The sequence below is a fragment of the Ptychodera flava genome, chromosome 14, assembly GCF_041260155.1.
Source record: "Ptychodera flava strain L36383 chromosome 14, AS_Pfla_20210202, whole genome shotgun sequence".
Classification (NCBI taxonomy): domain Eukaryota; kingdom Metazoa; phylum Hemichordata; class Enteropneusta; family Ptychoderidae; genus Ptychodera; species Ptychodera flava.
Genome location: NC_091941.1, coordinates 7,604,998 through 7,620,098, shown reverse-complemented (window position 1 = coordinate 7,620,098; position 15,101 = coordinate 7,604,998). Strand labels below are relative to the sequence as shown.

The window sequence follows — 15,101 nt, the reverse complement described above, 5'->3', positions numbered from 1 at the left end:
ATGAGAGAGCGAGCTTGTCAATTGATACACATATATTTTCAAAGTTCATCACACTTCACATAACACAAACAATAGAATTATGTCATAAATTTAATGATGAAAAGAATCACTGTTCTGCCAAGGAAAAATGCTAAAATTCCATTTTTGACATAAAATTCAAGATGCAGTACTTATCCAGCATCTTTAGACTGTGCTGGCTGTATTGAACTACAGATTATGCCGGTATTACTGTCATTATCCTTAAGTTTTAGACAAGAATTTCAGAGAGCACTGGTAGTTTGTCAAAGTTTCTCTCTCAGAATATCATTCTGTCATGAAGGGATCTGGAAGCCCTCAAGTGAGGGTCATTCTAATACATATTTTGAATGGAATCCAAATATGGATACAAAAGTGTATGTACATGTAATGGGTCTTGGCATGATAATATTGAACAGGGACTTCTTGGTTTCTGGCTACTTGCATTGGATCAATTTGTTCAGCATGTGGGATATAATTTACATATGCACCAAACTTGAGCAACATGGCTACAAAACTCTGTTCATCTTTCATCGTTTTTTCTGTTTAGGCCTGGGATTCCTTTCGTAAAGTTCATATGCAAACTCTTCCTTGTGAGTGGGATCAAAGTCCACACTGATGTGATCGATTTCCAATGCAAAGTCACCATTAATACCATCGGCCATGGTAATGGCAATGGCATTCACTCTTTCCAGGTCTGCAAAAGCTTGCCTGTCCTGAATTCTACCTCTGTGTGACAGGAAGAACTTGGAAAATGGTATCTGAAATGGAAAGAAGAGGGATGTGATGTGATGTAACTTGACTATACCATCACAGGACAACAAGGTATGGTATGCCAAAACATCACAGTTGCCACCGACATTACAGTTGCCACTAAGGGAGCCAACAAAAATATGATGACTTAATTAAGTTCATTTAATCTACGAGTGTTTGATACCTTGGAAATGTATACAAGTGTACAGTGTAAAAGAGACACAATGTAATTCATTTTCCCTATTTATCATAAAGCACAATGTTCTTTCTCTGGATCTGAGTAACGGTTTATGTACATTGATATTTATTAAAGGGACTAAGTCGGTCATGACCATTAATTCATATTCACAATGGTAAGTAAGTAATTTATTGCGTTTCAAGGCCTTGGGCCCAAATGCAAGGAGAACACCTAGCTCTCAATAAAGTTATCCATCACACAAATAAGGACATGTAATAAATGATACAATATTTACAAAATACTCATAAAAATAAGTTGAAGATTAAATTATTCATACTAATAGTTGCAACTGGCTGCTGATATTCACAATGATTTCACGTATCGTGTCTAAAACCAGGCTTGAATATACGCATGGTCACCTATTCATTATCTTTCAACATGTCAAACAATATATTAGTGTCGCAGGGATAGAAATACTTTTTTATTTCTTGTGGCAAAAGTTTGCCACCGGATATAAAATCAGGTGGCAATTATGAAAAATCTGGTGGCAGTTTAACACATCATGTGATCGGTATAATACAACATTTTGTCATTATTGCCACATACTCATTCTAATTTATAAATTCTTGAAATATGGTGAGTACACGTCACAAAAAGTCAACCCATACTGCAGGCCTCGAAAAAAAAATTTTCAAACTTACTAACCGTGGGACACGTGAATTTCATTTTTACTTGGCCGAGAGGAAAAATTACTTGCCCCACATTTCTAATAACTGTACCAGTAATTTGTAACAGAGAGCAAGAGTTTGGCCATATGAAGTGAATTCAAAGAGGGAAAAAACATATTCAAACATGAACTACATGTACATCTTGTTAAAATGAAGGACTATTACCAAATCTGAAATGTCGCAGAAGAAATGTGAGAATACTTTAGTCTTTTCTGTAGATTTGGCCATCTAGAAAACATCTTTGAATTTGGAATATTTCCACAACCTAATCCAAATTAAAATCTTTGCATAATAGTAATAAGATTGTGTCATTTACAATGTGCATGGCTGGCTGCTGCTCTTTATTATCAAGCTGAGATCACAAACAATTGCTCTGCTGGTGTTTATCTGCCAATGCATGCGCACATGTACATCTGCAACCCTTTTACCTGTTTACATGTTTGCTCACTGAGCACAGCAGTCTTTCAAAGTTTTATTTTGATAAATGTATTCGTCAAGAGAGCAGATAAGATTCAAGTTTCGTTTTCGTTACTCTTCAGTGCAGATTTGTTTTCTGTAAGTGAGAGCCGATTCCTAACTACCAAGGTCACGTAATTTGAAACTGTCTGCATCTCATGCACTACGTAGCTGCAATGTGTGGCCTCCTTGGTCGACTGAGCCCGTTTCGACTACGATGTAAACTTGTAATTTTTCAACTGGGTGTTGATTTACGTTGAACAGTAAGCATTGCCGAGATCCATGGCTTCGTAGTTTACATCCATTTACCAAGCACATGGTGCAATTACACTATCGCGTGAAGCCGATCGACTGTCATACGACTCATACACTTGCACAAAGAGAATGGCAACCACTCTCAAGAGCATACCACTTTACGGCATACACATACAAAACAGTGAGTTCACTCTGTGTCGTCGGAGAGAACATGTCGCAAAACTCGACTTTTTGTGTTTTACAACAGCAAGAACGATTATTTTGCGATGTCGGGCCGATTTTCAAGGGTTTTCAGAAAAACTTTGGAGAGTTGAAGGACTTACAATGATTGTAGGCGTGTACAGACATAATGAAATACGTTTTCAAGCTTGAATTGTCCAGGGCTTCGTTAATTCAACCGCTGGTGCACTTGCCCGTCGAACGGGAAGCATATTGATTTTACTTGCCCGAACGCAAAATCCACTAGCCACGGGCGTCAGGCGATAGGAATGTTCGAGCCCTGTTACTGGCTAATGAATTGCAAGTATTTATTATTATTTAATTCATGCAGGCTGCAGTTTGGCTTTGTTTTCAAAATGTCACAACATGCTTTTATCTTGTGCCCTATGACTGCATATGCGGCTATCACAGAGGGCAACAACATGTCAAGTGTAACAAAAGTTGCTGTCATCGATATGGAGATTTAGCCAATCACAAGTTTGGATTCACGCTATGTTTTCATTCATGCCAAAATGTCGCAATTAGTTCGGTTTTTTTTTGCTAATGAGTTTTTCCGCCGTCAGACAACGTGTGTTCCTTCAGTGTTCCTTCGTTCAAACCCTAGGATCGTTGACATGATAACCCAAAATTTTAGTGGCAGAAAAATACCACCAGAAAAAAATTTTGGTGGCAGATTGATAGTTTTTGGTGGCAAATGCACCATTGCCACCGATTATTTCGAACACTGGTGTCGTGTATCAAACAAAATTCATGAAAATGGCCGACTTTGTCCCTAAAGACTTCAAATTCTTTGCTGAATGTCTGATGCTCACAATATATCATCTAATTAACCATTCCTTTAACAAGTATGTTTTCCTTTGCATCTCAGTAAGTTTTGTACAATAATAATCATGCATGAAAGTTTTCTATTGGAACAAATTCAAAGAACAGACTACATACTGTAACATCTTGCCAGTATGGTCCCCCTTTAGTGAACAGGAAATAATTCCACATGTCGTCTTTGTTGTTGCTGAAGTAGCTTTCTGTAAGGAGATTGATCATGTATGACCTGCCATCACCTCGAACCCTCATTTTAAACATGTTGAAAGGTGAAAGGTCATGTTGAATTTTCCTGTTGAATGATCTCTGCAAAGAAAAAGAAATACAGGCATTTTCCAGTGTGTGCACTTACTGTACATGTGCTTGTTAAAGAATTTCTTTGAGACTATTGAGAGGACTGAGGTGCAGTATTTCAGTACTAAGGCGTCTCGGTACAGAAGTATTTTTTAAGAAGATCTGTACATATAATTAGATGAACAGAATATATAATGTACCATGTACCAATCTGAGAATAAATGCATCCTGAAATAACAAAAATCACTTTTCATTAAAGCCCAGTGCGGACTTAATCCAAAAATCTAGCATCATATTTATATAACGATTGCAATTCAAAGGAGAACGAAAGACAGAAACACCTCATAATCTTCTTAACCACCTTAGTTAATCCAGATCCCGGGCCTTTTTGAGATCATTGATGGAGACTGCAGTTTTTCTTTGTTTCCGAAAAAAGCCTATTTGACCTGAAGGATTCCACATTATCAAAGAATGCTAACGGATATAAGTGATTTGTTAGCACTTGAATAATCAATTATTTCGTTGCGGAAGGACTATAGTCCGGTTCACATTACACACCATCGGGTCCGCACGATGTTGGTAGGTTAGCGTTGCATATTAGATGTTATGTGGGACTATAGGTTTCTTGCCCGAGGAAACACCACTGGCTAGTGAAGTTGATCATCACATGAAACTGTCGTTATATATGCCACTTTGAATTATGTCTGAGCTTGCCACATATCAAGTTTGAGTTCGTCTCCTAGTTCCGATCAGAAATGGACTTAAAACTTTTGATTGAGTAGTCATCAAAATCGCATTTAATGCCTGAAAGGCTTGCTCGAAGAATATCAATAAAACTACACTGAGACAAGGTGAAATAGCTAGGCTAACAAACAAGCCATGCTGACATTAGTGACACTGCACTGGCAGATTCAACAGACCTTTGTTTTCTCAAGGGTCTATGATTCAACTTCTTGCCAGTACCACTCAATTAGAAACCTCGATGAGCCCTATATTGATGGAGACTGCCATCAGCCGCTTCAGTTGTTGTCAGTACATTTAAAAATTTACTTCGTGCTTTTGCACCTGCCCTCGAGAATTTGGCCAGTGGCTCGGTGGGGAAAGTGTCATACACAGTGGCAAAATTGATGTGTTCACGAAAAACTGTAGACACAGTCTGCCTTCTCGACATGGTGCAGTACTTGCTTGTCACTCTTTTTCTGGTTCCATCTTTCAATCTGACCAAACAATGTTTATTTTGCCGACATTTTTTGGCTGATTTCTTCCGTTTTCACTAGGCTGAATCAGTCAGCAGAGACCCGGGGCGCGGGCAGACTTTCCTGACCACTTGCCCGTGGGAAGGCTAGGCATGTTGACACAATGTTGCGATTTCGCAAACTGTTACCAGGCACCAAATAAGCATACATATATATTCAAATAGTAGAAGTGACGTTTCAAATTCTGTGCTTTACTCTTATTTGGTAATTAAATCAATTTACTCAAATATGGTCATCCCCGTGTTCCTGTTAATGATCAAATCTGCAAATGAAATTGTTACTGATTTTTCTATAAAGTTAAATCGCCGAAATATGAAGGTCAATTCTAACCAATATTGCAACTTTAAAAAAAGAACTTTTTAAAACAAAAAAAAATGGAAAGTGTATGGGAAAGAACACGAGAGTATTTACTCCTAACAAACTATCTGCTCATAATGACATAACATGAAATTGTTAGACACTGTACACTTACATACATCTGCTTTGTTTTCAATGTGCAATAACCACTGTATTCAGTCTCACCATCCCTGGGTACCTCGGTGCATAAAGTTCCATGGAAGAGGCCTTTGTTGTTCTTGCTCAAGGTGAACTGAGCTGTGCTCTTTCCACCTATGTCTTGGTCGGTAGCCACAAGGCAGGACTCTAAACTTTCTAACTCCTTAAATTCAAAGAGTGTCTTCGACCTGTTCGTGAGTATAGCGAGGTCTGGAGACTTTACCTTTTCTATCATTTCCTTTGCAAGAAGTCCAATGTTGTAGCCAAGGTCACCAATGAAAGACATATGGCAGCTGGGGACCACTGACGATTTTATTCCAACATTCAGTAGATGCCTCAAAAGGTGAGTTCTGGTCCTTGGAGACCACACCGCTCTAGCTGCAAACATTGCAAGTCCTTCAAATCAACCAACAAGATGGGTTGGTGCGTTTGGTTGATATTCAATAAAAGTTCGGTTCCTTGTCAGAATTCACACCATACGAGCAAAGAGACTGTTGAAGGCGGTTAGCAGATCTGTATACCCAACAGATTATGCTATAAGAAAAGAATAGGATAGTGCTAGTACTATTTTAAATTTTTTCAACATTATTTTAGACTGTATTTGTTCTACTCTCTTGAAATGGCGAGACTTTCTATAAGTTCCCTTCCTACCATTGTTTTTATGGCAAGGGGGGTGGGGGGGGGGGGGGGGGGGGGGGCACTGAGTCCAATCTCAGAGTGAGTTACTGGTAGGGTCAGGGTTGATAAAAAATATACTTCTTTCATGTAGCCTAAGCCTGAAAGATAAAATTTTGAACCTTGAAGAATTTTCTCAAGGATGTACTCCTTAGTGACTTTGAAACAACTTTCCAGTATCCCATCAAATCACTAAGACATTTCCATGTATCACATTGTGCCAACTACACAGGAGATCACTCATTTTTACATCAGACTTAAACAAAGTCTAGTAATGGTACTGATAATAAATGTGTAAGCGTTCCCATTCACCTGATGAAGAGTTTGATTCACATAAGTACATGTTTGTATGCATGGTCTTAAACATCCCCTCCCCAGTTTTCCCATATTAAAATCATGTTGTTGGGCCAATGGACAGTGAAATTGATCTAAATGTTATCAGTATACGGGTAATGGGAACTTTTACATGCAAGACTGAGGCCTTTCAAAATTATTCCTTTTACAATTTCCCTTCTTGTGCATATTTTACTGGATACATGAAAGTAGTATTTGCCTGAAGACTACAAGTAATAAATTATTTCTTACATACTTTTAAGTATACAAAGTTGCCTTTCAATTTTCCGTCACATGGTTTGGCAGTATTGATTGCCAGAGTTCTAGAGGGCGTCCTTTCAAATGTCCAGAAAAGCACTGCTACAGAAGCCATGAGGGTAACCACACATCATCGTACTACAGAATGCGCTGTTGAAAATTTTTCATTTACACCATAACCTTAGGGTGTTCAAGGCGATGCAAAGAAGCGACAAATTTTCTATCTATGACTTAGGAACGAGCGCACCCTGCGACATGAGTATGCGTTAGAATGGCATCTCACAATCGTACAAAGTATTCATAGTATTAAAGTTAATTCAGAGAGAAGTTACCTTTTTTCGTGTGCAGTCTATAATATTCGTCACAAATGTATGAAGAGTACCCGGCATAGAATACCGTGGTACGTATCCACTGCACTACCACTGTACCAGCACTACACGCTTACACGACGAGGTCAAATAGCGGACAGAACTATCCCACAATGCAGCTCAATGAGGCACCCTAACTCCAGAGGCTCAGGAAATTGTTCAAATATATTGAAATACTGATTAAGGACCTGATGTTCCTGACAATTCATAGGAACATTTGGCGGAAATATTTTCTTCTCACACCTACAGGAGCAAATGTAAGGAGAAATCGTTGACGTTTCTGTAGAGTGGATTAAAATCACACTGTGAAAAAAGGTAGCTCAGTTAAGGGGATTAAAGTCAAAGGTCACAGTTGAAAAATAGAGAGATATCGAACGGCACAGCTCCCTCGATGACGGCAGGAGTTACTATAGTTTGGCCCTGATCCATTTTTATCGTCACAAATTCAGAGCCAGAAACACAGTGAACTTCAAACTTAGCGAAGATGGGCTCAAGATCATCCATTCTTTTACGGGATGAAGAAATTGACGAGATCAGAAAAGAAACAGGCTGTAAGCATACACTTTTCCTGCTTCACTTCCGTTACAATTCCATAGGTCATCGGAGCGCTCTATTCTCTGAAATTTCTCGGTCGTCTTTCGTTTGTCTACATTGTTACTGCTTTACACGAAGAACGGCAGGCGAACGTTTTTGATAAGAAACTCTGTAGATCCTCGTGGACATCATCGAATTTATGTCATTTTGTGCTGCAGCCTGCATGCTGTGTATCCCTGTACCGTATATTCGAGCCATGATGGTGGCCAACCTCCATGTTCTGACTAGCGCAGACTATATTTTCCGTTATGTAATAATAAATAGACAACCCCTCTCGCTCACAACGGCTAAAAATATCACTGTGTCACAGTATGGACACCCGTGTTGTTAGCAAAGGCACAATCTGTCAATTACTCTCAATGTATAACATACACAACACCTTAGTCTGAGAAGTGTCAAGACTTTGATGTTAACCCAAACTGATTCTGTTTTGGAGATTTTGGAAAAATTACACAAACCTCAAATAAGATTGGATTACATAAATATATGTTAAGTAAATAGAATGTCATCAAGACACAGTTTTCAGTTCATTTCAGTATATGTTGTTATAGTCACAACATATTTCTTATATGTAGAGTCAAAGAAATTTTATTATATTTGCCTCAAACATTCATTTATATATATATATATATATATATATATATATATATATATATATATATATATATAAATACTGTATAGATGTATTTGTGTGAAACAAGCTCACCTTGCATTTGGAAGTAAAGTACAAAAATGCGACAATGCATGGCTGCAAACTGTGCACGACATGCACATTTACAGTATTGATGTTACAGTTAATATGTCGACAACATACCTACCTACTTGTAACAAACCTGATCGGTAAAACTGTCATGTAGGAAAAGACTAACTTTGCTAAAACAATTTTATGGAATTTCTTGGCCAACAGTTTCTCACAACCAGATCATCAGACTTTATCATCGCTTCAACAGACTAGACAAAGGAAATAATGGTTTCCTTAGGTAAGTTTCAGTATTCTGTAAGTACAAGCTCATTTAAGTGGAATCATCACATTAATAGATAAGTTGTAAATGTACAAGGATTGGACGCATATTGTTACTTTAATTATCTTATACTAAGTGTGGACATCAAAATTTCTCTTGAAATGGTAGGATGCCACGTTTTCCTTGACCTTGTCTTGCCCTGTTATAGCATACAGGTTGAGACAATCTGTAGAACAATACCATTCAACCAACTTGTATAAAGCAGTAAAATTTTCCCAACAATGCAATTACTCAATTGTACCAGTCAGTATCAAGTTTTCATAGATGAAATTAAAGTTACCGTAACACTCAAGGCATACATGATCCATTGGACCAACTTCTCAGATCTAGATCCATTTACAGCTGATGAACAGAACTAACTCTAGTCCATGTGCATCTTGCATCAAGAATTTATCAGCATAGCTGTTACTGACTCTTCAGTCAATAACAATTATCATTCAACATTAGTTTTTATGTGTTTATACCAAAACAGGATTAAATAAATGTTTGTTTACATGTACATTTGTATTTTATTTTGTTTGTTTAGTCGTGAAGACTTCCTAAGAATACCTGAACTTGCTATCAATCCTCTGGGAGACAGAATTATTCATGCTTTCTTCGGCATAAGCCGAGACCAGACACTAAACTTCAAGCAGTTTGTGAAGGTATTGGCAACATTTAGACCAGTCCAGGATGGAAGTGACAACAGATTAAATAGTAGAGAAGAAAAACTGAAATGTAGGTAGAAAACTTCTCTGATTTTGAATGATCTTAAATGGGTCAACCTTTAAAGAACTGTTTCTGTATAACCATATTTAATAAGAAAAAACTTAAAACAACATGTATTTGTCAGATTTAGATTATGCAAACATGTTCAAAAGTAGAAATTTACATGCAGGTCAAAATAAACATACCGATGTTGAGTTTGGTCTCCCTGCAATTTCTTATGTACTTGTTTTCAGAGACAACAGAACGATACTATTAAACCAAGCAAAATAGATAGTTATCCATTTAGTTCATTGTAAAATGTAAATGTGGACGTAATTTTACTATAAATACAGGTGTAGCTGACAACATATGTTCAAAGGAATTTTAAATATGGAACTACTGGTCCAAAATCCTGGAAAGTTATATTTTAAACATGTACTTAATTTTTGCCAAATATGCATTACGCTCAATTTTGTAGAATCTAGTACGAGTGTTTGAAAAAAGTGAATGTATTTGTCCATGCAAATAAATTGGCTTCACTTTCTGTGTGAGTTTCACATCCTGTTGATGTGAAAGTTTCTCTCAGTTCAGTCCAATAACACATGTCACCAGTACAATTGTGAAACGCAGTATCTTCACTCAGCTGCATGTACCAATTAAAAATTCATGCTAAACATATGTAACAGCAAATACAATGTAATAGCTTAATAGCGACTGTGTTATTTTAAAGTCCATGCAGAACAGTTACCTGTTTGGACACATCCTGAATTTATTCATGAGTCAGTGAAAGGGAAGCTGAACAAAGAAATACCAGCCGTAGTTTGCAACAGTGAAGCTAACAAAGATTTAAAATAAAAGACTTTTTTCTTTGTATCCTTCAGTCGCTTTCAAGATGTATGATGTTGATGGAAATGACAAGATTTCAAGGGATGAGTTGCTCCTTGTTTTGCAAATGATGGTTGGTGCTAACATATCTGAGGAACAGCTTGGATGCATTGCTGACAGAACCATACAGGAAGCTGATGGAGATAATGATGGACTCATCTCATTTGAAGAATTCTGTGGTGTAAGTGACTCATGCTGTAGGATAGCTTTCAAATATTCTTCATGTTTTTGTGTATGATGCATTGAAAATGAAGCACCCGGTTTCTTCTCATATTAAGTTCAGTCATGCTTTCAAAACCACTTCATGTGTAATTAAAGAAGAAATTAAATCACTTGCAGCTTGCAAGGTCGATCATTTCTCAATTTCAAGTGATAAACTGTTACATTTAGTTCATATGGTACACGATTAGAAACACCTCTGCCAACATTTTTACAAAATGTGTGCTGATCTACACTACAGTAAATACAATTTGAAAAAATATCCATTTGTTGACAGAATTTTAGTTCAAAATCTAAGATTGCTGCAGCGACATTTAATTGGCTTTGATTCATTTCAGGCTATGGATAGAACTGATGTCGAACAGAAAATGAGTATTCGATTTCTCCACTAAAGACAAGTTACTCTCCAGACGTTGCCAACGGATTCAGCAACAGGGAACTAATTTGAGAGTCATTTACATGTAAAATGCATACCAGCAAGTATTGTCATATCGTGTGAATTTGCTCAGCAGGTGTTAATTTGCATATATTTGGTTTATTTCTATTTCTTTATCATTTGTAGATGGAAAATTATTCAAATCCTTTTATAATTAGACTTTGCATCTATGATGTATGGATTATGATTGACACGTGTGTCATATGCAACCCTTATTTCTTACGTAACTTAAAGTTTTCCTTTTCTGTCGTCATCTCGAAGAGCTTAGAATCCCCATGAGGACCTCCACAATTGATATGCTTCACACACCCACACAATAATAGCCTTTAAGATTTGATTTTCAAGTTTTTATCGTAAAATTTAAGGTTATAAATAGTGTTTTTATAAGAATTGCATTACTGTGCATACACAACATAGAAAAACCGAAATCATCACAAAAGTAATAAATACTTGTAAACACCCAGTTATGTTTACTTTCATAGCCTAGTGATATGCATATACATGTATGATATGGACACAATATTGTGTTAGAATATATGAATGAATATATTATGATTGAGTTGTCATCAATGCTATTCTCATACTGCCAATGAAAAAGTTCAATGCCACAGAGAAATAATTCTCCAGGAGATTATGTACAAAAATATTAGTGCTCCCATGAAAATTATGAAATTTATTTTTGAATACATGTGTAAGTGGTCTGTTCATGATCCACACAAAATGTACAAGGATGACATCTGAGGGCAGTTATCAACTCCATTGAATGTGTAACGTATTCTTGTGCACCAATTGAATTAAGATAATTTGTTGTAGTAGTCCGTGCAACATTCAAGGTTGGTGACCATTGGGTAATGACTCATCCGTCAATTTGCATGCTCAAACATTGCTCATTAATACACTTTGCAAAAATGAGTAAATGTATTTTTGAAATCTAGTATTAGATGTGTGGTTGCACAGAAAAGATCTTCTTTCAGATAACAAATCACTTGTCAGCAAGATGATATCTAAATGGCAATATTTAATTTTGTCTCAAGATTTTGATGTTATTTTGCCTCAGTAATCGTTAATCAGACTTCTTTTTCATTTTGTGTATTACGTGGTTTTCAATGCATCTAATCATCTTTGTACTGAATGTACAAAAATTCAAGCAGGTACCTGCCGCATGGAATGAACTGTGTTGTTTGTAAGTTATATAAACCACAAGACACTCAATGTTTTTATAAGTGTGAGGAGTTTTACTTCCAGGGTATAAGAATTAATTTGTACTGTTGTTGCAAATTATGACCGTGTCAGAATTAGATACAATTAATGGAGGAAAAATTGAAAGCTCACAATGTCAATCTTTTTATGAATTTAACTTTTCTCATTGAATGGTACAGCTCATGGTAAAACCTAATCTTTGTAAGTTTGCTATGGAGGAAAAATTTGCAGAAGTACGTGTACATGGTTTTTAGACTGAATCCTTTAGGAGTGCTGTGTTTATTTTGTCAAACATCTTCAATAACCTTCACCCTATGTTGCAGAGTAAGAGAGAATATTGACTATAGTAACAGCAGTGAACACTGTGCATTACCATAGTCAAACTATTTGAGTACTGACTAGCTAGCTCTGCATGCATGCAGGAGTTTTGTTTTTGTGACCATATTTGAAAAGAGACTTCTAATTTTAGAGATTTCACCATGACTTTGGTATTTGTGGAACATTTATTTGCTCAGTAGGTAGTCACTTACTACATGTAATGACACCAACACAGCGTAAAGACTAGTGCAGGCATTATGTTCAAAGATAACTTTTTTGCTGGATTTATAGAATATCAGCTAGTCTCACTTTCCAGACCTTGCTTTACTCTTGCTTCCCCTGATGAAGGACCTAGCATCAAAGAGCAAAGCAAGCAGTCACTTCCAGTCCTCGCCATCTCAATCCCAGTCACCTGCCACACACATTGCTTTGATGTATTGACAAAGCAACGAGGTCAGGAAAACAAGAGTAAGCATTAGCTAGTGGCATTTGTAGTTTCCAAAATCCTTAAATGAATGGATTGTGTCATGACAAAAAATTTCACTTACTTATTTATTTAGTTTAAATATTTAAAACAAAAGGTTTATTTGGGTAAACAGATCAAATGGAAATATATTCTAATTATATTCATGACTGAGGAGACTTTCACATCACTGTATTGTTATGCCATTTCTGTATTCTTTTCATTATCCATGTTACTTTTGTGGCATAGGTAAACTAAACACAGTACGACTCTGTGAACTGTCATAGCCAGCAAAAGTAAGGTTTTGTTACAAAATACCAGTGTATCAGTGAAATTTTATTTTCTTGATTAGCCTACACAAGTTGCATCAACGAAGAGCAGAGAATCAGAATTGCATAGCAAACAACTTGTTTGAAAGAGCATAATTATTTACGTCTTTTTAAGCACTTGTAGATTGTAGTTCAGTCGGAATTTTCAGGTCAGAGTCACATACTTTTTGCTTTAAATCACAATCTATATATTGTACATTTAAACTAATAAATATAATTATATCACCAATGTCTTTGGGTTAACTGGCATTTTTTATAACGTAGCTCGTCAAATTAGTGTCTAGGAAAGTGGGCGTTTCCATTATAAATACAATCAGTGTGACAGAGTAAGCAATTCTGTCAACCTCATTGTTTGTATCATGGCCCCTCCACAAAGGACCATATCTATATATCTGACAGGATAGGAAGGCCATTCCAATTGTAAAAGGATAAAATCTTTGATGACAATGATGAAAACTCAAACATTGCAGGTTGGTTGACAGGGAAATATTATCCAGCAATCCTAACTATATGATGAAGTATTGGCACTCAAAATATCAGTCACCCATGGTTGTTTGTGAGCTCATGGTTGCTTTGTATGTTGTGAAATAGTCTTAGAAATTTTTGCTGTGGAAGAGTTATACAGTTTAAGTATGGTTTTGCCTACAATTATGACGGGAGGAGGAGCAATCAAATCTAGAGAACATCAGGTCAGTCATGAACTATATGTTGTACAACCTTCGTAAAGTGACAATGGTTACAGGATCAAAACCAAATCAGTTTATTCTCACCTTTGGTGGTTAGCTGAAAACTTCATTTAGTCTTTATAGCCACGTCATGAAAATTTCACCAACCCCGTTGTCAAAAAGAATTCAAGGACCTTCATACCTTCCTGGTACCCTGGAAGACAAACTCTATGGTTGGTAACTATATTAGCTGCACAGAGCAGTGCTGAAGTATACACTGGTTCAAGAGAAACAACACAATCTTAAGTGTACACTGGTTCAAGAGAAACAACACAATTTTCGACTTTAATTTAGTCTTGTCATGGATATTTTTATACATCCATGCTCTTGTACATTCTGCTGCTGATACCAGTCATTGCAGGTACAACACATCGGTAGAATTGCGTTGAGATAAATGACTCTCATTTACAAACGGGATTTCTGCCCCAACTACAACTTAAATTTTGATATAGTCTGTTCGCTGTACATGTTGGGTAGAGGACTAACCGTGGCTAATAAAAATGTTGTTCTCATTTAGGCCATAGATCCTCAGGAATTTTTAGGTCTATTGCAATTCTTGATTATTTTATTACGTAATTTTCTTTTATTCTAAAGGCAGTACCCCTTACGTTCTAACAACATATCGTCACGCACTACAAAGGATACCAGGGATGTTGTGAACCATCACGCGGTATCAACTGAGAAACAACCTGTCGCACTACACCAACACCAGTAGACCAACATTTGTTGACATGTCATTTGAAATCTGTGTACTTCGTACTATTAAATATAGACGCTACTAACAAAACAGTATCAGTACATATATTAATTACAGTTCTTACAAGTCCAAATTGACTTGTGGTTGTAAAATTGAATAAATAAAGGAAGCCACCCCACCCCGGTCAACAATCTTTCACAGGCGGATGTCTAATTTGAAAGACTGTGTTTTATGATGTAAATGTTGTTTCCGTCAAGTTTTCTTTTGCTGGTTAAACTATTTTGCTGTGAAGATGATGGGAAGCAAAGTTCATATAATGATTTACTTGCTTTAGGCTATCCTTTTCTCTCTGTTGCAAAACATCAATCCATTGGGCTTTAAAATTTTCCCTTTCTGTTTGATTTTTAAAGGAATTGAAAAAGTC

The 15,101-nt window shown here is 36.6% G+C and overlaps 2 protein-coding genes across 2 annotated transcripts; one reads left to right on the top strand and one right to left on the bottom strand.

Annotated features, from left to right (window-relative positions):
* Positions 1 to 72: 72 nt before the first annotated feature.
* Positions 73 to 7,207, bottom strand: LOC139149147 (complex I intermediate-associated protein 30, mitochondrial-like). The gene is made up of 4 exons (XM_070720717.1): positions 7,067 to 7,207; positions 5,446 to 6,002; positions 3,544 to 3,729; positions 73 to 776 (listed from the first exon to the last, which is right to left on the bottom strand). The coding sequence occupies exons 2-4, from the start codon at positions 5,854 to 5,856 to the stop codon at positions 546 to 548; spliced, it is 828 nt and encodes a 275-aa protein (XP_070576818.1). The 5' UTR covers positions 5,857 to 6,002; positions 7,067 to 7,207; the 3' UTR covers positions 73 to 545.
* A 224-nt stretch (positions 7,208 to 7,431) lies between these two features.
* Positions 7,432 to 13,484, top strand: LOC139149148 (calcineurin B homologous protein 1-like). The gene is made up of 5 exons (XM_070720718.1): positions 7,432 to 7,653; positions 8,604 to 8,676; positions 9,245 to 9,435; positions 10,287 to 10,471; positions 10,848 to 13,484. Exons 1-5 carry the CDS (start codon positions 7,587 to 7,589, stop codon positions 10,899 to 10,901), a joined length of 570 nt encoding a protein of 189 aa, XP_070576819.1. The 5' UTR covers positions 7,432 to 7,586; the 3' UTR covers positions 10,902 to 13,484.
* The last annotated feature ends 1,617 nt before the right edge of the window (positions 13,485 to 15,101 follow it).

What these genes read in the sequence shown, in the direction of transcription:
- LOC139149147 (XM_070720717.1), bottom strand. Translation starts at nt 5,856, where the DNA reads ATGTTTGCAGCTAGAGCGGTGTGGTCTCCAAGGACCAGAACTCACCTT. An exon ending in TGAAAACAAAGCAGATGTAT is followed by an intron (nt 3,730 to 5,445) that starts GTAAGTGTACAG and finishes TTTTCTTTGCAG; the next exon opens with AGATCATTCAACAGGAAAAT. An exon ending in CATACTGGCAAGATGTTACA is followed by an intron (nt 777 to 3,543) that starts GTATGTAGTCTG and finishes TTTCCATTTCAG; the next exon opens with ATACCATTTTCCAAGTTCTT.
- LOC139149148 (XM_070720718.1), top strand. Translation starts at nt 7,587, where the DNA reads ATGGGCTCAAGATCATCCATTCTTTTACGGGATGAAGAAATTGACGAG. An exon ending in GATCAGAAAAGAAACAGGCT is followed by an intron (nt 7,654 to 8,603) that starts GTAAGCATACAC and finishes CTTGGCCAACAG; the next exon opens with TTTCTCACAACCAGATCATC. An exon ending in GGAAATAATGGTTTCCTTAG is followed by an intron (nt 8,677 to 9,244) that starts GTAAGTTTCAGT and finishes TTGTTTGTTTAG; the next exon opens with TCGTGAAGACTTCCTAAGAA.